Source organism: Acomys minous, assembly GCF_964271855.1.
Source record: "Acomys minous genome assembly, chromosome: 6".
Taxonomy (NCBI): Eukaryota; Metazoa; Chordata; class Mammalia; order Rodentia; family Muridae; genus Acomys; species Acomys minous.
In genome coordinates this window covers 122,839,933-122,864,607 of record NC_140487.1, presented here as the reverse complement: position 1 = coordinate 122,864,607, position 24,675 = coordinate 122,839,933, and the positions used below count along the sequence as shown (strand labels likewise).

Here is a 24,675-nt window from a genome sequence, read left to right as displayed (position 1 = left end):
CCTGAGTCTGGATATTTAAATCATGCTGGCCTTGAATCTACAAAGATCCTCCTGCCTCTGCCTCCCCAATGTGCCCAGTTTAGTAAATTAATATATTTACATTTTATTTATGCATTTCTTTAGCATATATATACATACATACATACACACACACACACACACACACACACACACACACACACATATATATATATATATATATATATATACACACACACACACACACACACACATACACACATACATACATACTTGCCTGAGTTTATGGGCACTATGTGCATGCAGGAACTCTCAGAGACCAGAGAAGAGCATCAGATGCCCTGGAACTGGAGTTACCACTGTGAGCCACCGTGTAGCTGTTGGGAACTGAACCTAGCTCCTCTGCAACAGCAGAAAGTCTCCAGCCACAGCTAATACGTATATGTTTGTATGTATATGCATATATATGTAATGTTTTGGGGGTTTCCTTCTTTTATCATAATATTTTACTTCTTTCATTGTTTATATTTTGGTTTTTCGAGACAGGGTTTCTCTGTGTAGCCTTGCCTGTCTTAAACTCGCTTTGTAGGCCAACCTGGCCTCAAACTCACAGAGATCTCTCTGCCTCTGCCTCCTCAAGTGCTGGGATCAAAGGTGTATACCACCACTGCCTGGCCACAATTAATATCTTTTTAAAAAAGATTTATTTATTTGTTATTATGTATACAGTGTTCTGCCTCATGTACACCTGTAGGCCAGAAGAGGGCATCAGATCACAGAACAGATGGTTATGAGCCACCATGTGGTTGCTGGGTATTGAACTCAGGACCTCTAGAAGAGCAGTCAGTGCTCTGAACCACTGAGCCATCTCTCCAGCCCCACAATTAATATCTTAAGGAGATCCATACTTTGATTGAAGTAAAAAAAAGAGACCCACTACAGATGAATTGTTGAGTTGTATACTATTCATTACAACATATGTACATTTTTTTCATTTTAATGCACATTTGAATGTTTCTAAGAACCCAGATACCTATGATACTGGTAAAAATCTTTGTTCATTGTTATATTTATTTATTTTTGAGACAGGACTCATGCAGCCCAGGCTGGCCTCAAACTTGTAACATAGCAGAGGATGACCTTGAACTTCTGTTCCTCCTGCCTCCACCGCCTGCATGGTAGGGTAACAGGTGTGTTGTGACACTATGCCTGCTCTATGCAATGCACGGGCTCTTTGCTTTGGGGTAGCGATCATTGAAGAAATGTGTGGCAGAGCAAAACCATCCACCTCATGGCCAGGATACAAAAGTGGGAGGCAGAGAAAGGGCTGCATCTCCCTACTCCCTCAGGGGCACACCATCAAGGATTTCAACCCTTTCCACCAGACCCTACCTCTTAAATTTTCTAAACCTCCTAGCCAAGCAGTGATGGTGCACGCCTTTAATCCCAGCACTTGGGAGGCAGAGGCCAGCAGATCTCTGAGTTCGAGGCCAACCTGGTCTACAGACTGAGTTTCAGGACAGCCAGGGCTACACAGAAAAACCCTGTATCTGTTAACTCCTGGCAACACCAAGCCTACTTCAAAGAAGATGATAAGCATCAAAGAACCTCCTTATGGAGATAGCTTCAAATGTGGTAAACCAGACACTGGGAAAAATGTCCTCATTTCATCCACAAACAGAATTCTGCCTAAAAATGGGCAGAGTCGATGGCCAAACTCTGCCAAAACAGGGTAAGCAAACCCTCAATAGTTCCTGCCTCACAAATATTTCTGTCAAATACACTGGACCAGAAGGCTGAAGATGATGTCCAACATTGTAGACAACTTTGAGTGACTGTTCAGGCAGCAAACTGTAACAACTGCTTTTAATGTTTTCCCAAAGTATGCTTCTTTTTCTTTGATTTTAGCCCCTAATCCGCAGCAGAGAGAAACATTTTTAAGTTTTCAAATGTTATGGGCCTACTATACACAATTTGTCCAGTGCTTTGGTTATAATAAAATTAATCTAGAGCTGTAGGGCACGACAGTGCACCCCTTCAATCCCAGCAGAGAAGAGAGAAGCAGGCAGTTTGAGGCCAGCCTAGTCTGCATAGTGAATTCCAGCACAGCCAGGTCTATAGAGTGAGATTCTGTCTCAAAGCCAAATAAACAAATCTGTGTATATAGGTCTACTCTGGCATAAATAATATAGTAGATGGTCAGAAATGCCAAGTTGGCACAAGGGGTGCTGCTGGCTGGTCTTTCTGAAGAGGGGCAGAGGTACATGTTTTGTCTTCTTGATGCCCTCATATGGAAACTTACTCTTGGTATTTCCTGGCATGGCTACAAGCCCTTCATGCTTCCAGAAGGCAGCCTGAGGGAGGCACCACGAGGCTGAGGGCAAGGCACAGGGCTTGCTGGGTGTGCGCCAAGGGAACAAATACTATAGCAAACACAAAATAGTATTTCAGTGTGGTCTACACTTTACGAAGCTAACCTAACATAGAATTTCTCAAAACTCAGGATAAACTTTCTTTGAACTCAATATTCTAAAAAATTAACACCTTTTTCAAAGATGAAATAAAGCTACAAGTTTCCTAAAACCACGGCCAAACCCCAGATATAGCCACGAATTGCAATCTAATCTGGGAAAATCTCTTTCTGTCCCTCCTCTTCTTCTTCTTCCTCCTCTTTTTCTTTTTTCTTTCTTTCTTTCTTTCTTTCTTTCTTTTTTTTTTTTTTTGAGACAGGGTCTCTGTATAGCCCTTGTGGCCCTGGAACTCAGTATGTAGACCAAGCAGACCTCGAACCTGAAGATCCACCTCTCAAGTACTAGGATTAAAGGCACGTGCCACCACTGACTGGCTCCAAAGGAAATTTTATTTTATTTGTGCGTGTCTGTGTGTGTAGGTCAGAGAACAACTTGTGGCATCTGGTGCTCTCCTTCCATCATGTGGGTCTCCAGGGTTGACCTCAGGCTGTCAGGGTTGGCAGAAAGTGCCTGCTTGTGCACACTGATCCATCTTGCCAGCCCTAAATAAACTTCCCTAATAGTACAGCCTCAAGTAACATGGCAACTGGACAGTGATGAAATAAACAGAGTTGAGTGCTCACATATCTCAGAGCAGGTAGACAACTTGATAGCCTGAGCTACTCAGACTGTCTTGAAAAGCTGAAATGAGCACAATTCAGAAGATAACTTGTGTTCTTAACTCCAGTGTTGAAATTATGTCTGGACCATGGCTTAATCAGAGGCTGCTGTCAGGCAAGGCACCGAAAGTTCATGGTTACAGTTGCTAGAAACTGGGACAAAGGATCCGTGGCTGATACACGCTCTTAGAAATAACCCTTTTCAGAACTGCTGTCATTCAGAAACTGGGGTAGGGGCCAGAACCTGGAGGGACACGTCAGTAAGTAAACTGGTTGCCTCGCACACACAGGCACCTAAGTTCTATCCTTAGAACCCAGAGCCCAGCTTGGTGGGACATGCTGGCTAAGCCCTGCCCTAGGAAGGCAGAGAGAGGTGTGGGGAGAGAATCTCTTGTACTGTATGGAAGCATCGCCTGTCAATAAAAACTGATGGCCTGTTAGCTGAGGCCGAACACAGGAGGTGGGAGCTCTGGCAGAGGAGAACTCTGGGAGAGAGTCAGAGGGGTAGCTTTTTGAAGGAGGCATGAAACTGAGGAAAGAACCAGCCATATGGCACACACAGTATAGAATAAACAGGTAATCCAAGTTCAGTTAGTCAGGGCACACACTAAAGCTTACGGCCTAGGCATTTATTCATAAATGATATAGTCTCAGAGTCATTATTTCAGGAACTGGGCTGTAGGAGGAACACCGCAGTTAAAAATGGCGTACCAAAACATGGGGCAAGAACGTACACAGATAGTAGAGTCAGGCATTAGGCCCTGAGTTCTGAAGCTGGGAACTGGACCAGAAAGCCCTGACAGCTGCATGCTATGCTGGGGCTAGTGATGCTGCTCAGGTCGGCCGGGAGCTAGCAGGAGGCTTAGGGAACTGGAGGAGGCTGGAGCAGACCCAGCAACTTCACAGAGCTGAGTCCAGTAGGTGTGGCTCTGGGTTGTTTGTTTGTTTGTTTGTTTGTTTTTTGAGACAGGGTTCTATGTAGCCCTAGCTGTCCTGGAACTCACACAGTAGACCAGGCCAGCCTGGAACTCACAGAGATCCACCTGCCTCTACCTCTCAAGTGCTGGAATTAAAGGCCTATGCTACCACCAAGCCCAAACACAAGCCCCTCACCAGGTAAGTATCTTTGAAATTGTGCTAAATGGTAAAGAAAGAAAAAAGCTAGATATGAAAATCACAGATAAATATAAATAATTTCAAATTGATAAATTTAAAGAAAATAGGCACATAAATATGTAAGACAGTAACAGAATTTTTGGACTTTATATAATGCCATTTAAAATGGATTAACGATAGGAAACAAAAGGGAAAGAGATAATCTAACTGAGAAAGACACATTACCAATTATGACTTTTTTTTTCTTTTTCTTTTTTTGAGACAGGGTCTCTCTGTGTTAGCCTTGGCTGTCCTAGACTCGCTTTGTAGACCAGGCTGGCCTTGAACTCACAGTGATCTGCCTGCCTCTGCCTCCCGAGTGCTGGGACTAACGGCGTGCGCTACCACTGCCAATTATGATTCTTACCATGTTGGTAATCATTCTCAAAGATAAGGGCTTTAAAGGCACAAGAAAAGGAAAAGAATGAAAATTGAAATCAAGCCTTAGGAAAAAAAATTAGAAAAAGTCTGTAAATAAAAATGAGGAAGATGCTAAGATAATAAAGATATGGAGGCAAACATTAGAAGAAAAATTAGAAAAATTACAAACAAAATTGAAGTAGATATTAAGATAGTGACAGAGGAAGGAAGGCCAGAATATGCACCACCTTGTAACTGCAAAATGGCAGCCTATACCTGTTATAAAACCTAAAATGATTTTCCCAGCCTTGTTATGGCAATTAGATGGAGATGAGAGAAATCCACAGGCTTATAAAAAATTCAGATGGCAACCCACAGAGATACCATATACTGAGTTAAGAGTACAGATTATGCTTGATGCCACCTTGGAGCAATGCCATGCAAGAGTTTATGTGTTTCATTTATTTAAATATGTACATCTGTTAATATATCATACTATTGATATATATTCAGAATTTCAATAGGTTTCTGTCTTAAGTTCTGAAAAAGATGATTCTAAGAAAATGCCTTTACAGCTGGGCACAGTGGTGCACACCTGTAATACCAGCACTCAAGAGGCAGAGGCAGGTGATCTCTGTGAGTTCCAGGCCGGCCTGGTCTACAAAGCGAGTCCAGGCCAGCCAGGGCTACACAGAGAAACTCTGTCTTGAAAAATCAAAAAAAAAAAAAAAAAAAAAAAGCCAGGTGTGGTGGTCCACACCTTTAATCCCAGCACTTGGGAGGCAAGGCAGGCAGATCACTGTGAGTTCAAGGCCAGCCTGGTCTACAAAGTGAGTCCACGACAGCCAAGACTACACAGAGAAACCCTGTTTTAAAAAACCAGAAAAGGAAAAACCAAAAAAATAAAAAAAGGAAGAAAAATGAAATGCCTTTACAGATTGAAGCTGATGATGTCCCAACATATGAATCCAATAAAGCACAACAGTATATTAGACATCATGATATAGAAAATGTTACAGATATATCTTACAATCCTACAGGACAAGCAGCTGTAGAGAGATCCAATCACACTTTAAAAGAAATGCTTACCAAACAAAAAGGGGTAACAAAGACCCCCAGACATAGATTACATAGTACTCTATTGACTTTAATTTTTTATTCTAATTTCTCATATTACATTGTTATCCCTCTTGTATCTTCCCATTCCCACCCTCCCTCCATCTTTAGTTCTATTCCCCTCCCCTAGACCTCTGACAGAAGGATCTTCCTCCCCCACCATGTGACCACAGCATATAGGTCTCATCCAGATAGCCAGTTTCCCTTCTTCTGTGTGCCACCAGGCCTCTTCACCAGAAGGAAGTGATCAAACTGGGGCACCAGAGTTCATGTCAGAGGTAGTCCCCAGCCTCCCCACAACTGTAGAAAATGAGCTGTCTATAACAGGGGGTCTAAGTTTACTCCGTGCATTGTCCTTGGTTGGTACAACAGTTTGTGCAGGACCCCAAGTCCAGATCAAATGCTAATGAACAAAAAACAAAAAGCAAAAAAAAAACCCACAAATAAACAAAAGCCAAAAAACAAAACAGCTGCTGAGAAACACTGGATTACGGAAAATACTGCCAAACTAAATCAGGCTGCGTATTTTAAGGATGTCTTAACTTCAAAATGGAAGGCAGGGAATGTGTTACCTTGGGAAGAGGAGAAGAAAAACTGTGGATTCTGTCCAAAATGATAAAACTCAGATTTGAGAGAGGGAGACCTCCTGAAGATATTGGCTACAGATGGGTTGAAAAAAATCAAGAGAAAGAGCAAGACAGATAGTGTAAGTGCTGATCCTTTTACATGGGCACATCTCTGAGACTGGCTGCGACAAAAATGTCTATGCAGCCAAATGCATCTTGTTGGCCACAGAGTCCTCATGACTTTTTTAGTACATGCCATCCTTTTACATGGCATGAACGGAGATTTATTTTACAATTGGCTATACAGTACAAACTAGCTTATAAAGAAAGGTAGATGCCAAGGCAAGTGTGGTGGTGCACACCTGTAATCTCAACACTCGGGAGGCAGAGGCAGGTGGATCTCTGTGTGCTCCAGGTCAGCCTATTCTCCAAAGCTAGTCCAGGACAGCCAGGGCTACACAGAGAAACTATCAAAAAACAAAACAAAACAAAACAAAAGGAGGAGGAGGAGAGAAAGAAGGAGGATAGATGTCTTTTATGTGCTCAAACAGAGTAGTATCTAACTGATTTGTGCACACTACACATTCCATACTTGTGTTTACGCAAAAAAGTATATCACCTATGAAAGTTTATATGTTTATAGGACAAATATACCAGACACCAGTGAAGTTAAAGCAGCCCTGATAAGATTACACTCAAGGATGCTGAGAAACTGGAATATTCATTCCAGCACCCTGCTTGATCCAACCCCACATTGCCTCAACTGCTGTTTCATCACAACTTGCCACTAGGGCAGCTTCAAAGAAAGCTGCTGATCCCAACTGGTCCAGCCTTTCAGACTGTTCCAATCAGGACTTCTTTCTTATGTAGGGTGAGAAGGATTAAAAGGGAAAAGGGGAGGATAGAGGAGTAATATAAAAATAATGGTACAAAGGGTAGATTATTCAATCTATTCTTAAACTATATTTCATTAATAAGCCAAAAATCTTACATTGGTATAAATTTTTGTATATACAGACTTGAAGTTATATTTTATTACATTGGTATAGATTTTATATGCTGATACAAAATTTCAGTATATATATAGTTATTATTTTATTACATTGGTATAGATCTTTGTATACTGCTAGAAAATGTAACATTATATTTTGGGTACAACATACTGTGTATTAACTCTTGGGGGGTTTTTTGGTTTTTTTCGAGACAGGGTCTCTCTGTGTAGCCTTGGTTGTCCTGGACTCACTTTGCAGACCAAGATGGCCTACAAAGCAAGTCCAGGACAGCCAAGGCTACACAGAGGAACCCTGTCTCAAAATAAAAACGAAAAAGAAAAAAGAAAAAATGCAAGTTAATGTTAGTCAATCAAACTCATGGTCATATTAGATAGTAGTGTGGTTTATTACAGAAATATGCTTCCTAGGTTGAACAGATAGTAAATAACGAGAAACAAACGTGTGCCTATTCAGACATACTATCTATTGTCTTAAAAAAACCTCAGAGACCTATAGAATATAGCATTTAAAGATATTTGATCAATTTAAGGGTTCTTTTGGACAATGAGACAGTCTGCTCCTGGCAGCATCCTCCTTCTGCTTCAAAGAAGATGATGGACATTGAAAAAAATCTCCTTATGCAGTTTGCTTCACTGGGAAAGACACTGCCCTTGCTTCAACTGCTGACGTACGCTATCCAAAACGGACAAACTGGATACAAGGAAGTCAACTACTGAGCTTTGTCAAGACAAGTTAAGCACCCTTCATAATTCCTGCTTCACAAAAAGGTCTGTCAGACATTTTGGGCCAGAAGACTGAAGATGATTCTCCAACAGTTGCTGAGAAACAGGGTGACTGTCATGTAGCCAGCTGCCTCTGCCTCTGCCATTTCTACACTTTTGGAAGCTTCTTGCTATGCACTCCCTGTATACTCAGGTGATATTTATCCCACTCAAGTCTCAAAGTTAAGTTTAAGTTGTTTCGGACTTAAGATGTTTTTAGGTCTAAGAGGTTGCTTTCAGTTTGATAAATGCAAACTATGATAAAAAGTGATTTGGGTATGGAGCTCTAAAGTCACCAAGAGAGGAGAGACAGAGTACTTTCTCCAAAGTTGCCAAATACAAATGGATCAGACATTGTGAATGTAATTCTTACATGGTGATTTTCATAATTGTTCCTATTAATAGTTTATTATAACAAAAGAGAAAGAACCTTTGGTTGAACTAAAAGAGGGTATGTAGAGAGAATTTCTTGTGTGCTGTATGGAATAATCACCTGTTAATAGAAGCTCATGGCCTGCAAACTGAGGCCGACAACAGGAGGTGGGCGTTCTGGCAGAAGAGGAACTCTGGGATCAGGGTGGGAGGAGGGAGCACTTTTGAAGGATGCATGCAGCTGAGAAAAGGTAACCAGCCATGTGACACATGGAGTATAGAATAAACGGGTAATTTAAATTAAAAGTTAGTCGGGGAACACACCAAAGCTTATGGTTTAGGCATTTATTCATAAATTATAGTCTGAGAGTCGTTATTTTGGGAAGTAGGGTGTGAGAGGAACACCCGCAGTTACACAGGTGGATGCCAGGGGCTTCCAGGCTAGCCTAAATGCCGAGCTTGACGCCAGTGAGAGACCCTGACGCAAAGGAGATGGGTGGCTTTCCTGAGAATGACACTAGATGCTCGTGCTCTTCTGTGCTCTTCTGACATGGCAACTTTACAGTGATCTCTCCCCCCCTTCTCTACTATGAATGGTTTTGGGAATGCACAGCAAATGCTCCACACTGAGATACACCCCCAGGCCAGTTATTTCAGCCAGTCAGCTGACAGAGGTTGTAAGCAACAAATCTCTTACAAATGACAAAACTAATAGGATACTTCCAACTGACAGCCTCAAACCTCTTAACTGCTATCTGTGTGGATAGCGTGATCTGTGTGTGGACAGCGTGATCTGTGTGTGGACAGCGTGATCTGTGTGTGGACAGCGTGATCTGTGTGTGGACAGCGTGATCTGTGTGTGGACAGCGTGATCTGTGTGTGGACAGCGTGATCTCTGTGTGGACAGCGTGATCTCTCTGTGTGGACAGCGTGATCTCTGTGTGGACAGCGTGATCTCTGTGTGGACAGCGTGATCTCTGTGTGGACAGCGTGATCTCTGTGTGGACAGCGTGATCTCTGTGTGGACAGCGTGATCTCTGTGTGGACAGCGTGATCTCTGTGTGGACAGCGTGATCTCTGTGTGGACAGCGTGATCTCTGTGTGGACAGCGTGATCTCTGTGTGGACAGCGTGATCTCTGTGTGGACAGCGTGATCTCTGTGTGGACAGTGTGATCTCTGTGTGGACAACAGTATGACCCTTGTGTTCAGGGTCCTGGCAGCAACATAGTCTCTATACTTTCAGGTCAATTTAAGTAGTGAGAAAAACTTCAAATAGATGTGTTAGGGTGTCAAAGGGACATACACTCGGGTATCTACTATGGCCATACTTTCAGCTGGCTTTTAGAAATTTGATGAAATATTCAACACATTTCTCCAGTTTCTAGTATCTTTTTTGACTTGTAGGGCCAGACAGAATGGACGCAATTATGTGGTACAACTTGTTCCTGGGAGTCTGTAGGAATGATGACAGTTTTAATTTACATACTAATGTTGGAAAAACATTTTGAGAGGCAAAGTAATAGAAAAGTCTTTGTAACAGAAAGAATACAGAGAAAAACAAAAACAACAAACAGCAGACAGGAAAGTGACCACTATGGTTTCACTTACTCTGTAATAACTCCAATTGTCCATCACTTATTGCAATAAGATACCATGTCAATGAAAGACTTGCAGTCTTTTATTCACTAAGGATGCCTTTCCTTGGTGTGGGAAGCCACGCCCACATTCGCCATTACAAGATGGCGCTGACACCCTGTGTCCCACGCTGACAAACAACTAATCTGCGCATGTGCGAAGGGATTTTCCACTCGTTGTGCTCTGCCTCTCCCGTGGCATCATCTCGCCCGATGAGCAACAGCCAATCAGGGACTGACACATCCTAAGCGGAGGACAGTTTCCTATATAAGGGTGCGGTTTCTGCTGTTTGCTCTCTCTGTCTCCGTTTTTCGTGTTGTAAGCTTATGCTCTTCCTCTCAAGAGGCAGTAAAGCTTTACTGCAGAAGGATCCTGTTTGTGTGTGCAGCGTCGTTCTTGCTGACGAGACGGTAACGCTAGCCACACCTTGGCTCTGCCTTTAGTGAACGGCCTAACAATCAAAGTTAACAAGATGCCCCAAAAGCCTTGGTTTCTCATGGAAAACCCATCTGCCTAGAATACCTGATTTACCATTCATAAGATCAAACAAAATGCTGAAACACAAAATCTGTTTTAAGTTATTAAATTTCACTAATAACCCATTTAGACACTCTCTCATTGTAACGTATTTTTTGCTTCAGCCCAAATTCTTTGAGAAATGAATAAATTTATTTATTCATTTAGAGACAGTCTTGGTATGTAACCTGGATGGCCTGGTACTCACTGTGTAGACCAGGCTAGCCTGGAACTCAGAAACCTACTGCTGCTGCTTCTCCCGTGCTAGGATCAAAGGCGTGCGCCACCACACCTGGCTTGAAATGCTGATATTTTTACCAATACATCCTGGCACCAGAATGTTAAGCAGCTATCTGCTGTGTGTAACAGGACCTTCCAAGTTCCATTTAATAACTGCCCTTGCACAGAACTTACTGGTGAGCATGGCTGGGGAAGATGTTCAACAGTGCTAAAGTGAGCAGCTGTGGATTAGTGTATTAAGGGAGGGAAATGCGAAGTAATTGCATAAGGTAAGTCACTGGAAAAAGTGAAGCTCTGTAAAGTGAAGTAACTGTGGCCACGAATGTCAGTATGTTTTTGTTTTTTGGTTTTTTTTTTTTTTCGTTTTTTGAGACAGGGTTTCTCTGTGTAGCCTTGGCTGTCCTAGACTCACTTCGTACACCAGGCTGGCCTCAAACTCACAGTGATCCACCCGCCTCTGCCTCCCGAGTGCTGGGATTAAAGGCGTGCGCCACCACACCCGGCTGAACGTCAGTATGTTTTAATGGAGGGTAACTGTGGGTAGAATAGACAGATGTGATCAACAGCAAGCACCTCACTATACTGACCTGGTTGTTTGCTTTCTGCTTGAGAACAGATTGTACTAAGAAGCCCTGGCTGGCCTCAAGCTCTTCATCCCAGTCTCGCCTCCCAGTACTGCGGTTACAGGAGTCTGCCACCATCCTAGCCTCCTGGTGCTGTTCTTCAAGGATGCTCAAGGAGCAGGGCCCGGTAGGGCACACCTGTAATCCCAGCACTCAGGAGGCAGAGGCAGGTGGATCTCTCTGAGTTGGAGGCCAGCCTGGTCTACAGAGTGAGTTCCAGGACAGCCATAGCTACACAGAGAAACCCTGTTGGCGCCCCCCCATACCCCCCTCCAAAACAATAATATTTAAGGAAGTCCAAAGTTAAGGGTTCCAGCTGACACCAGTTTCTTTCAAATGAAAAATAGCTCTAGATTCCTTCCTTGGTTTACTGCGGACCACGAGGCAAAGGATAATCTTACCGCAGCTTAAAATTCACCATATCAATTCTATTACTAGGTACTGACCCAACGGAAACTGAAAATAGGAATTCAACAAATACTTGTGTAGAAAATTTTCATAGTGGTACTGTTGTTCATAAATCCTGAGAGGTGAAAACAAGTCAGATGTTCATCAAACACATGGCTAAACAAATGTAGTATTTACATTGTGGAGTGTTACTCAGCCATAAAAAGGAATGAAGTAGCCAGGCGTGGTGGCGCACGTCTTTAATCCCAGCACTCGGGAGACAGAGGCAGGCGGATCGCTGTGAGTTCAAGGCCAGCCTGGTCTAGAAAGCGAGTCCAAGACAGTTAAGGCTACACAGAGAAACCTTTTCTCAAACAAACAAACAAGCAAACAAAAAGGAATGAAGTACTGAAATGTGTTACAATGTGGGTTATCCCTAAAAAATATTGCATAAAGAAGCCAGATCTATAAGAAGGCCACATAGTGTATAATCACGTGGTCATCTAAGCTATCCAGAGAGGTACGTCCATAGCAGTCAGAGGGCAGGCAGTGGGTACCGCAATGGTGAGAGGAAGGCCTTGTGGAGTGATTGCTTACTCCATGCAGGCTCTCCTGCAAGGGTGGCAGGAATGACTTGGTGCTATTGGTAGCTGTACAGCAGTCCTGCATCTACACTGCGAAACCATGACTTTGTGTTAATATGAACGTCATCTATCTGACGCAGTGGTGGCATACACACAGCACCGTTGTTATAGTGGAGGAGAAGCCTTTCTCGGTGTGCTACACTTCAGTGAGTGACAGTCAGGAGACAGGAAGGAGCAGCCCACTCAGCTATGGCACGGCTTCTTGGGAGGAGGAGGCCAAAGGGTTTGCACCTAAGACTGCAACACAGGGAGACCCCTTTTCAATAGTTCTTTTATTTATTGTGTGTATATGCCTGTGTACGTGTGTACACACATGGGCCATGGCACATACGTGGAAGTCAGAAGACAACTTGTAAAAGTCAATTCTCTTCCTTCACCAGGTGGATCTGGGGATTAAACTCGGGTCATCAGGCTTGTCAGCAAGCACCTTTACCCTCTGGGCCATCTTGCTGGCCCATAGACCCACCCCTCTCAAAAAATCCAAAATACATTACAAGTTCCAAATAAGGCATTTACATAGCTGAGGTCCCCTAATTTGTCCAGTTGGCAGAGCACCTAGTAGAATTTAAGTTTATAAGAAGCAGTAAAAATGTTTTTACTTTGTATAGAGTGGAAAGAACAAAACCATTGAGAACCTACAGAGAGGACTACAACCCAGGCAGTGCCTGGGACGCATGTGTGTACCAGGGACGCGGCTGTGCGTCTGCCCATGCAGAGCCGTGGCTCTCAGGGAAACCTTGCTTTCCTCAGAACTTATTTTCTGTTTCTCCCCCAAACTGCACACTTGCTAGTAACTCACTGTTACCACCCTCAGAGTTGGCGAGAGGTTGCACAGAGAGGGCCGAGGCTGCCATTTCCTATTGCCGCCCCACTGAGATGAGGCAGGAGGTTAAGTTACTTCAGGAGGCCCTCAACAGGGCTCCCATTGTTCCCTGTTAGAAATCTAGAGATACAATGGGGCCCATTCATGGCGCCTGCTCACAGGCTGGGAACAGTCCCTCAGTGCTCACTCAGCTCTCGTTAGGACACTGAATTTTCATAGACGCCTACTTGCACAAATACAAGTTAACTATTAAAAAAAAAAACAGTACAGGATAAAGAAACAGAAGTAGGAGTCAGGACACCTGAGCCATAGCCAACAGTCCTGTCTAGTGTGACTTCAGGCAGATCACATGCTCCTTGTGGGTAAAAATGAAAAGGTTTCTAAGATTCTACAGACATGGGAGGGCTAGTGACATCACTGTGCTGCTCATCCCAAGGCGTGTGGACAAGAATCAGGGCAGGGTCACTGGCTTACAGCTTTCACTCCCATCAGCACTAAATACAAGACATCTTAACACAACAAACTGTCGTGAACAAAGTCCCTCTGTCCCAACAAGCCCAGGGCCATTTAAGAAGGGAGCCCACAAAAAGAAAGGACGTGGACCCTAAGCAGAAGCCAATTGTCTCCATGTCACCTGTTCTTGGGCTGTCACTGCATTTTGAATCTCTATTGCTTGGCAATGCTGCTGGGTCCTCAGGATGAAAGCACCATGTGCGGTAAGAGCAGGGCTGGCAGCACCAAACCCACCACACCGTCATTTCTTGGCTTTTTCAACCTCAAACCCTGCCAGAGCAAGGACCTTGTCCCCAGAGCCTAAGGAAAAAAACACAAAGTACAAAGGTCACTTCAAATGCACTTACAGCCTGGGTCGTGAGGGGTGTTCCACACGGGTACAGAACCGAAAACCAGATATACTAAGCCCACACTGCCACTGCCACCTGGATCCCCTCCTTCTGTGTGCCTATAATCTCAGCTACTTAGGAGCTGAGGCCGGAAAACGAAGGCCAGCCTACACAACACAGTAGTGCACGTGAGAGTGGATGAGCACACACATATGCGCGCGCGCGCACACACACACACACACACACACACACTCTAAACAATTAAAAGGTAAGTGATTTATAAAAATTATTTCTGTGTCTGGGTGTTTTGGCTGCACATGTGGATGTGCACTGTGTGCATGCCTGGTGTCCACAGGCCAGACGAGGGCATCAGATGCCCTGGAGCTGGGAATACAGATGTAGTTAGCTAGCATGTGTGTACAGGGAACTGAAGCCAGGCCCTGTGGAAGAGCAGCCCAGTGTTCTTAGCGATGAACCATCTCTCTAGCTCCTTGGCGTGTAACTTTTTAAAAAAGATTTTATTTATTTATTTTATGTATATGTGTGCTGTACCTGCACGTACCCCTGCAGGCCAGCAGAGGGCGTCAGATCACATTACAGATGGTGGGGAGCCCCCACGTGGGTGCCGGGAATTGAACCTCTAGAAGTGCTCGTAACCACTGGGCCATCGCTCCAGCAACCAGCATGTCATTTTTTGAAAATATGTTGGTCCTACTTTATTTTATTTTAGGACAGTGGGGCTAGGTGTGTGGCTCTAACGCTGGAGGTCAGGGCAGATGAGGCTCCTGTGTGGAAAAGGGGAGGCAGCATGAAGGAGGCTGGAAGAAAGGTCAGTGTTCCCTCACAGGAGGGGATCTGGATCCCAGCAACCACATCGCGAGGCTCACAAACACCTTTTACTTTAGGTCAAAGGATCAAGGCTTCATTCTATGGTCATTTTGCACACACACCTGTGTAGATACACACCCACCTCACACAAATAAATAAAAATAAGTATTTTTTAGAAGTGTGAAATGAAACCAATAGAAAAGATTTATGAAAAAAATTGCTCTGGCCAGACAACGGCACACATCTGTAATCCCAGCACTCAGGGAGGCAGAGGCAGGCGGATCTCTGTGAGTTCAAGGCCAAGCTGGTCTACAAAGCAAGTCCAGGACAGCCAAGGCTAACACAAAGAAACCCTGTCTGGGGGAGGGAAGTAAAATAAGAAAATAGTTCTGGGCTGGGCAGTGGTAGCCCAGTTCTAGGACAGCTAGAGCTATTACACAGAGAAAGTCTGTCTCAGAAAAGAAAAAAAAAGAAAAAAAGAAAATACTTCTGGACTAGAGAGATGGCTCAGTGGTTAAGAGTACTAACTGCTCTCCCAGTACCTACGTGGGTAGCTCACAACCACCTGTAAGTTAAAATCTGGGGATCCAATGCTTTCATCTGGCCTCTTTTTTTTTGTTTTTTGTTTTTTGTTTTTCGAGACAGGGTCTCCCTTTGTTAGCCTTGGCTGTCCTGGACTCACTTTGTAGACCAGACTGGCCTCGAACTCACAGCAATCCACCTGCCTCTGCCTCCCGAGTGCTGGGATTAAAGGCGTGCGCCACCACGCCCGGCTTCATCTGGCCTCTTTAAGCACCTGCACTCATAAGCACAAACACCCCTACACAGATGAAAGCAAATTAAACTAAACTCAAGAAACAGTCATTATGTTGTCTCAAGCATGTTCTCTGTCAGTCTAGAGCTGCAGGATGCACGCAGCTTTCAGAAATATGCACAAGGCCCTGGCCTCAGTCACCCACATCAGCCAAAACCAGTGCTCTCCCTTAGAGACCCTTCCATGCGTGGGTCTTCTTTCAGTTGTCCTTAATCTATGTTTAGTCAGAAAAAAAGCCAGCCAGCCAGAAGAGAAGGAGTAGCCGGGTAGTGGTGGCGAACACCTTCAGTCCCAGCACTGCGAAGACAGAGGCAGGTAAGTTCAAGGCCAGCCTGCTCTACAGAGTGAGTTCCAGGAGAGAAACAAATGAAGGTAGCTTTAAATTCCAAAAACTCAGCCAGGTGGCGGTGATGCACACCTTTAACCCCAGGATGTGGGAGGCAGAGGCAGGTGGATTTCTGAGTTTGAGGCCAGGGCTGCACAGAGAAACCTTGTCTCAAATAAACCACACACCCACCCACACACACACACACACACACACACACACACACACACACACACAAAAGAGGAAGAAGAGGAGTAAAGTCGTAAAGTCAAGGAAGAGGAGGAGAGTGGTACAGTGGAGGGGAGGGAACTTACCCAGGTCTGTGGAGACTTTTTCAAACTGGCTGAGCACGGCACCTGCATTGGCTGACAGGAAGGCCTCATCATCCTCTGTCAGCTACACAGATGAGACAAAGAACAGTGAGTGCATGAAAACAGTAGAGCATGTCCTAGGAGCCACAAGGACCACTGAGCTGGAGAGATGGCTCAGCAGTTAAAAGCACTTAGCGCTTTTACTGAGGAGCCAGCCAGGTTCAGTTCCCAGCACCCTTCCCTTCAGTTCCAGGGCATCCAATACTGTCTTCTGACAGCCTTGAGCATGTACACGTGTATATACTGCACACACACACACACACACATAACATAAACCTAAAATCATTAAAAATGTTTTCTTAGGTCACAGGCACGGTAGCGCACACCTTTAATCGCAGAACTTGGAAGGCAGAGGCAGGTGGATCTGAGTTGGAGGCCACTTGGTCTACAAAGTCTTACCTCTACACATCACTTGACAGGGGAGTTCTGTGACAAGTATGACACACATGTCCTACCCAGCATAGTAAATGAAATGCCAGTACCTTCTCTCCAAGTTTTCTGAGAGCGGTTAGTATCTCCACCTTCTGCTGGGTGTACAGGGCTCTTTCCAGCTTTCCCACCATCAGATCTCTATCCATCTAAAATAGACAAATGGAAAAAGAAAATGAGCAAAATGCCACTCTGTGTAGAAAATCCAGCTTTTCAGGCCTACTTCTTAAGACAAAAGAACTACTTAAGTAATATAAAAACATTGAAACATTCTGAAACATCATGGTCATAGTGTATCAGATAAGCTTTTGACATTTTTCTTTTTTCTTTTTTTTTTTTTCTTTTTTTTTTTTACATTTTTCTTACATAAACGTGGTCTCTCTTTGTAGTCCTGGCTGTCCTGGAACTCACTCTGTAAACCAGGCTAGCCTCAAACTTAGAAATCCACCTGCCTCTGCCTCTCATGTACTGGGATTAAAGGTGTGCACCAACACCATCACCTTGCTAAGTTTTTGGAATTAAAAAAAATTCCCTTCACTTATTTTTATCTCTGTGTGCATGTGTGTGCATGTTTGTGCATGCTGTGCCTGGGCCTTCATGTGAGTCAGAGGACAACTTTTGGGAGTTGGTTCTCCCCTACCATCTGGGCCCAGAGATAGAAATCAAACTCAGGTCGGGCCATCAGACTTGGTGACAAGTGCCCTTACCCACTGAGACACCTTGCTGACCTGTAACAGTTTTAGACTACATTTTTGTTTTTCAAAACAAAGTCTCAGGCTGACTTCACGATGTGTTCGCGCCCGCCCCTCCTGTTTCAGCCTCCTGAGCGCTAAGATACAGGCGTGAGCCACCACATCAGTTTTAGCACATCTTTAATGACTATTGTCATTACTCTCTCGTGCCACCGCTGCATGCAGGGATCCATCGTGCACTGAGCCATCTTGCTGGCTCCTAAATCTGACCCCTGTGGCACAAACACTGTTTAGCTGTAAACTCCACTGCAGCCCAAAGCTTCCACCAGAAAGTAGCTGTTTTCTGAGAATTGTTATTTTTTAAACATTTTTAAAAACTTATTTGTGTGGTTTTTTTCATGTAAGAGTACTCTGTCCACATGTACACCTGCATGCTAGAAGAGGGCATCAGGTCCCTTTATAAATGGCCATGAGCCACCACCTGGCTGCTGGGAACTGCTCAGGAAGAGCAGCCAGTGCTCTTAACCGCTGAGCCATCCCACCAGCCGGATTTTTTATCTTTTTGGAGACAGGATGTTTTTCTTTGCCTTTTCTTTTACATTTTTATTTGCTATTGTGTGTGTGTGTGTGACATGCACACGTGAGCAGGCATGCCACAGCATGAGCACAACTTCATGGAATGGGTTTTCTCCTTCCACATTTACATGGGTTTCAGGGATTAACTCAGGTCTCCAGGTTTGCACGGCAAATGCCTGCACCCACCAGTCATTTCACCAGCCCAAGGACTTTTTTTTAAGGTTTAGTATTTTACGAGCCTGAGTATTTCGCCTGCTTGCCTCTACCTGCATCATGTGCATGCAGTACTCTAGGAGGCCAGAAGAGGGCATCAGAACCTCTCCTACTCCAGTTACAGACCCTTGTGATCTGCCATACAGGTGCTGGCACCTGAAGCAAGTCTTCCCCAGGAGCAGTCAGTGCTCTTGGCCAATGAGCTGTCTCCACTTCTCTAGGTTTGAAAGGGGTTATTAACTAATACCACTCTCCTGGGAGCTATGTTCAGCACTACTCCTGTTGACAGAAGCATAGGCAGGCACTACACACTACCACTATTCTAAATGCTTTATACTGTTTGTTTTCTTTTAGAAACTGTTTCACTCTGCAGCTCAATTTGGCTTAAAGTCATTATGCAGACCAGGCTGGCCTTGAACTCACAGCAATCTCCCTGTCTCAACCTCTCAAGTGTTGAGATTTCAGATGTGAGCCACCTTTGCTCTAAAAAATCTTAAGATGTATTTAGTTTTTCTTCTGCTGGAGATTTGATCCAGTGTGTTATTCAGACTTGGCAAGCACTCTACCAGCCTACTTTTATTTATTTACTTATTTATTTTAATTACATTTACTTATTTATTTATTTGTGTTTATAGTGCATGTGTGGAGCTCAGAGGACAATTTTCAGGAGTCAGTTCTCCCCTCCACCATGTGGGCCCAGGCATGGAGCTCAGGTGGTCAGGCTTGGTGGCAAGTGCCTTCACCCAATGCACTACCTCACTGGCCCTATTTATTTACTTACTTATTTTTGGTTTTTGAAGACAGGGTTTCCCTGTGTAGCCCCGGCTGTCCCATATTTGCTTTTATAGACCAGGCTGGCCTCGAACTCACAGAGATCCACCTGCCTCTGCCTCCCGAGTGCTGGGATTAAAGGTGTGTGCCACCACGCCTGGCTCCTATTTATTTATTTTTGAGACAGGGTCTCTTATATTGTCCAGCCTGGCCTTATGGTGCCTGCCTCCCAAGGAGCTGGGACTACAGCCAGCTTCTAAGTGTCATGAAACCCACATGACAACCACAAGTAGACACTATCATAATCACCTTTTTACAGATAAGAAAACCAAGGTACAAGGTTGAATAAAACAACTTGCCAAAGGTCATATACCTCACCCAGTATGTGCAGCACGAATCCAACCAATCTCATTTAAATCTATGCTCTTCTGTGTGCCTGCGTGGATGCGCACGCACCTGTGCACTCCCATGTGCATATGTGCGTGTTTGGGTATGAGGCCAGGGATCAATGTTACATGTCTTCCTAAATTGCTCTCCATCTTATTTTTTAAAGACAGGGTTGCTCACTGGCAAGAGCCCCAGGGATCCTCTGGTCTCCCTCCCAGTGCTAGGACCACAGGTATATGCTGCCTCCCTGGCCCTTTATGAACGGAGGCATCTCTCCACGCCCTGAAGTTGTACTCTTACTATTCTACTGAATTACTTGTAGATGGAAGTTACCAGCTTGTTCATAATTATATTCAAATCTATAAACAGATTTCTGAAAGTAACAGGCTTATAAAGATGCTTGACAGGAAACCACCACTACTCAATAAAAGACCAAACAAACAAACAAACAAACAAAACCACTGGGCAGTGGTGGCGACCACCTTTAATCCCGGCACTTGGGAGGCAGAGGCGGGCAGACTGCAATAAATTCAAGGCCAGCTTGGCCTATAAAGTGAGTTCCAGGACAGCCAGGATTACGTAGAGAAACCTTGTCTCAAAAAACAGAACAACAACAAAAAGACACTTAACAGGCAGGAGACATGGCTCAGTTAAGAACTACGCACTGCTCTTTCAGAGGACCCGGGTTAAATCTCCAGCACCCACAATGGATAGGTAACAGCCATCTCTGATTCCAGCTCCAGGGCATTTGTTGCCTTTGGCTTCCAAGGGCCCCATGCACACATGTACTTAAGTAAACACACACATCATTTAAAATAATACAAATTAATCTGAGAAGGAAAAGAAGACTGGCAGCGCATACACAGAAGCAATGCTGAGGTCCCAGTAGGATCTCAAGTTAGGGGCCCAGACGGTTAAGGACAAAATATTAAAGGTGGAGACTGAGTAGAAGTGGTTGGAGATGATTTAAATATCCACGCGGTGTTTAAACATTCATTTATAATTGTAATTGTCCAGGGTAAAAACTGTCAGAAAATTGAAGGTGGCTCTAACACCAACTGACCAATTTTTAAACAGCAGGTTAGTACAGTGAGGTCATGGGCTGGGAAGAAAGCCATGCACAGCAACTGGGTCAATGTGAAGAGCTTTACCTCGGCTAACCGTGTCCGCAGCTGACCTGGTTGCTTCTTTGCAAACAATCTGATGACTTCCGGTGTTTTAAAAGCCTGGCTGATGGCTGCCTGAATAGCCTAGAAACACAGAAATGCAAAACCTAACCAAAATATTCCACACAATTACATCCACAGTATTTGACTGTCTTGTTTGAGTGTTATTTGACAGGTTTTGGTACTTGAAATCAGTTTTTATTTCTTTTTTTCCTTCCTTCCTTCTTTCTTTTCATTTTGAGCTGTTGGGGATAGAATCTTTGGTCTTACACATAGTAGGCAAGTACACTACCACAAAACTACATCCTGGCCTCCAAAGTCTATATTTTCTATCTGAAATACACCCATGAAACAAGAACAATCCACACATTTAAAAAAACAAAAAACAAAAAAAAAATCGGTCAATTCCTCTTACCAGTTGCATCCCACTGAGTTCATCTACCAAAGTCATATTTCCTGACATGATTTTCTTCAGTGAATCGTTGAATTCACTCAGCTGCTCCAAAGTCTCCTTTTTAGTTTCTTCATACTCATCTGCATCGAGCTCCTCCCTAAGTCACAGTTCACAGCAGAAAAATACAGAAATCTAAGTTTGAAAATGCTAGAGCAAGGATGAAGGGAAACTCCAAGTGTAGCGGCGCACGCGTCCACTGAGGTACACGACTGGCATTTTCACTGTCTCTCAGTGTGGCTGAGCTCAGGGATGAGGGCATGTTAGCTCCCCTTGTCCCCAAACAATTTTTAGCAATATGAGGCACACTTCACACACACTGACTTCTCTTTAAGCAATCAATGGTATAACCATGGGGGCAAGGCAGTGCACAGAGCCAAACCTCAGTTTGTCTTCAGAGATAACAGTACTGTACTACCAAGATTTTTTTTTTTTTTTTTTTTTTTGCTTTTTCCAGACAGGGTTTCTCTGTGTAGCCTTGGCTGTCCTGGACTCACTTTGTAGACCAGGCTGGCCTCAAACTCACAACTCACAGGGATCCACCTGCCTCTGTCTCGTGAGTGCTGGGATTAAAGGCGTGCGCCACCACCGCCTGGCACTACCAAGATTTTTATAGGAAATAAATGAAGAAAGGGCCTGACATCTAATAACAGCTAAATAGTTGCAATTAGCGTCAGCCTCATCAACGGTAGGGAGCACCCTGTGTACCCTGCAAGCAGCAGCAACCATCTGTCATCTGATTTTTATTTTCCAGGCAAGCTGCTCATTAAATATTTACTACAAGTAGCAACAGCTCCACTCAGTGAACTACCATTTATGAAACACTTCCTGTGGGCCAAGCACTGTATTGTCTCCTTCCCTTTAATACTTACAACATCCGTGTAAGGCTATTAAAAGCTACAATTACTAGTCCGCTTGTTTTCCTCCACCTTTTTGAGACAGGGTCTCATACAGTCAGCCTGGCGTGGAGCTCACCATGTAGCCAAGAAGGGCCTTGAGCTCCTGAGCTTCCTGCGCCCACCTCCCTGCTCTGGGATTACAGGGGGTACCACCTCCCTTCCTCTCCACCCATCCCTCCTTCTTCGATGCTGGAGATTGGGTCCAGGGCCTCTAGCATGTTAGGCGCCCACTCATCCAGAGCCACGTCCCCAGCACAATCAGTATTTTTGCAGTTAGCTAGGAGTTCATACTAGGCAGAGCTGCTTTCTTTTTTCTTTCTCTCTTTTTTTTAAAACATTTTAATTTATGTGTGTTGGTGTGAGGGTGTCAGATCTTGGAGTTACAGACAGTTGTGAGCTGCCATGTAGGTACTGGGAATTGAACCCGGGTCCTTTGGAAGAGCAGGCAGTGCTCTTAACCACTGAGCCATCTCTCCAGCCCGGCAGAGCTGCTTTCAATACTAAAGACAAAGTAAGCTTTGTTATTTCCAGGTTAAGTATTTTTAGGTCTTCCACATCCTGGACGTTATGACTCCAAAGCTTGAGAGGTTTACTTCTCCAACAGGCGAAGTGCTATAAAACACTCCAGCAGAGACCACAGTCACACACGGGCTTGCATCCACGGAGCTTGAGCTCTGTCCTCAGATGCAGGTATTTACAGAGTAACAACATATAATTACACTATTACCTGCATTCCTCCAGATCCTGTAATTGCTGCATCAGTCTATCCAACTGTTCTTCTAAATTCTGCTTTAATTTGCTTGTCTCCGTCTTTCCTCTGGAAGCCATTTTACCTGTAAGGACAATAAATCCACAATGCAGTAGGTTGTATTTGGTTACTTGAGGAGGATCAACATATCAATGCAATTCTTTTTTTTTTTTTGGCTTTTCGAGACAGGGTCTCTCTGTGTGTTAGCCTTGGCTGTCCTGGACTCGCTTTGTAGACCAGGCTGGCCTCAGATTTATTTACTCATTTAATGTATATGACTGCTCTATCTACATGTACACCTGCATGACTGAAGAAGGTTATCAAATCTCAGTATAAAGACGGGTGTGAGCCACCATGTGGTTGCTGGGAATTGAACTCAGAACCTCTGAAAGAGCAGACAGTGATCTTAACCACTGAGCCACCCTCTCTAGCCGCCATCAGTACAAATCAAAATTAACAAAATCTAAAATACAGGGTGGGGGTGGGGAGGGGGGCTGGAGAGATGGCTCAGCAGTTAAGAGCACCGTCTGCTCTTCCAGAGGTCCTGAGTTCAATTCCCAGCAACCACATGGTGGCTCACAACCATCTATACCTTCTAAAGCCTTCTTCCAGTGGATAGGTGTACACGCAGATAGAGCATTCATATACATAAAATAAATAAATAAAATCTTAAAAAAAAAAAAAAAAAGACCAGCTTGGTCTACAGAGCAAGTTCCAGGACAGCCAGAGCTACACAAGAGAAACCTTGTCTTCAAAACCCAAAAAGGAAAAAAGTAAATTAAGAAACTACAAGGAATTGAATCCAGGACCTCCTTCCTGCCTATGCAAGCACTCTACCATTAACATAAGTTATTACTGTTTAATAGAAAAATCTATCTATCTCTTTTGGGGGGGAAGCGGGAAGAACCAGTATGCTAAGTGTGTGCTCTATCACCAGGCCACCCCCCCCACACCAAGCCTCAATACAGTCTCAAAGAAGCAAAGTTATTTTGAATAAATTTCAGGGAATAGAGAGGCTGTTTAAAAGCTTTAACCACACGCTGCAGATTTAGGCAAGATTTAACTCGCTTGCACCACCTAGCATTGAATAAAAGTCATGGCATTTTCCCTGAGACTGCTGAAATGGCTCTCAAACACTGTCATCTGGAGTGGAAGGTATTCGTCCAGTATTCCGTACTGTGCACGGTGCTGATGGGTCCGAAACTGCACGAATCGCCAATTGTGGGAGCCTCTGGATGCCATCAATTGGAGGAAAGCGAAACTGTTCATAGGGTTTACAGGAGGCTCAAACTTCAAACGTCCTACGGGGGAGTTAGCTAGAACACGGGAAACTATTAAGTAGTTTTATTTGCTATTTACGAACTTTGGCCTCCAGCCGCCCAGATAACTTCCCGTTACGCAGCCTGTAATTGAAACGCATTCTCCCTTCCTAGGAAGATGCAGGAGAAGGCATTTAATCCCTGGACTGTGTCTCCTGTGTCTTTTTTCCTGAGGCTTCCTCTGGTGAGGCCACAGCACCCAGGACACGCCTTGAGGGAAACTGTCAACCCCTGACGCTCGAAAAGGCAAGGGCAGAAAGCGCACCTTCTCGGGGCCGGAAGTGAGCAGCGCTCGGCCCAGGACCACCGGGAACAGAATTAAGGAACGATCGGACGCCAACCTCCTTCCCGCGGACGAAATGAAGCTCCGATCTGCAGGCTAGTCCCCTGAGGTGACGGGGAATCCGACGCCCGCGAGACGCCTCTCGGTCCTCCCGGATCAGGAACGGGACAACCTCTTTCTGCTCTCGCGCTCCCGCCTGCCGCCCGCCAGAAAAACCCAGTGTTTGGAACCAGGGCCCCG

At 44.5% G+C, this 24,675-nt stretch overlaps 1 protein-coding gene and 1 long non-coding RNA gene across 2 annotated transcripts; one reads left to right on the top strand and one right to left on the bottom strand.

The window, feature by feature from the left end:
• Positions 1-262: 262 nt before the first annotated feature.
• LOC311600265 lies at positions 263-9,999 on the top strand. The gene is made up of 2 exons (XR_014780182.1): positions 263-2,849; positions 3,913-9,999. It is a non-coding gene; the product is annotated as an uncharacterized lncRNA (long non-coding RNA).
• Positions 10,000-11,177: 1,178 nt separating this feature from the next.
• On the bottom strand, positions 11,178-24,675 carry LZIC (leucine zipper and CTNNBIP1 domain containing). Its single transcript, XM_084786763.1, has 7 exons — positions 24,418-24,675; positions 22,813-22,918; positions 21,151-21,286; positions 20,721-20,819; positions 16,984-17,079; positions 16,445-16,526; positions 11,178-14,134 (listed from the first exon to the last, which is right to left on the bottom strand). The coding sequence occupies exons 2-7, from the start codon at positions 22,911-22,913 to the stop codon at positions 14,076-14,078; spliced, it is 573 nt and encodes a 190-aa protein (XP_084642889.1). The 5' UTR covers positions 22,914-22,918; positions 24,418-24,675; the 3' UTR covers positions 11,178-14,075.

Excerpts from the sequence above, each read along its gene's own strand:
- LZIC (XM_084786763.1), bottom strand. The coding sequence starts at position 22,913 with ATGGCTTCCAGAGGAAAGACGGAGACAAGCAAATTAAAGCAGAATTTA. Across the intron at positions 21,287-22,812 it reads CAGGATCTGGAGGAATGCAG|GGAGGAGCTCGATGCAGATG; the intron begins GTAATAGTGTAA and ends ACTGTGACTTAG. Across the intron at positions 17,080-20,720 it reads TGCGGACACGGTTAGCCGAG|ATGGATAGAGATCTGATGGT; the intron begins GTAAAGCTCTTC and ends TGTCTATTTTAG.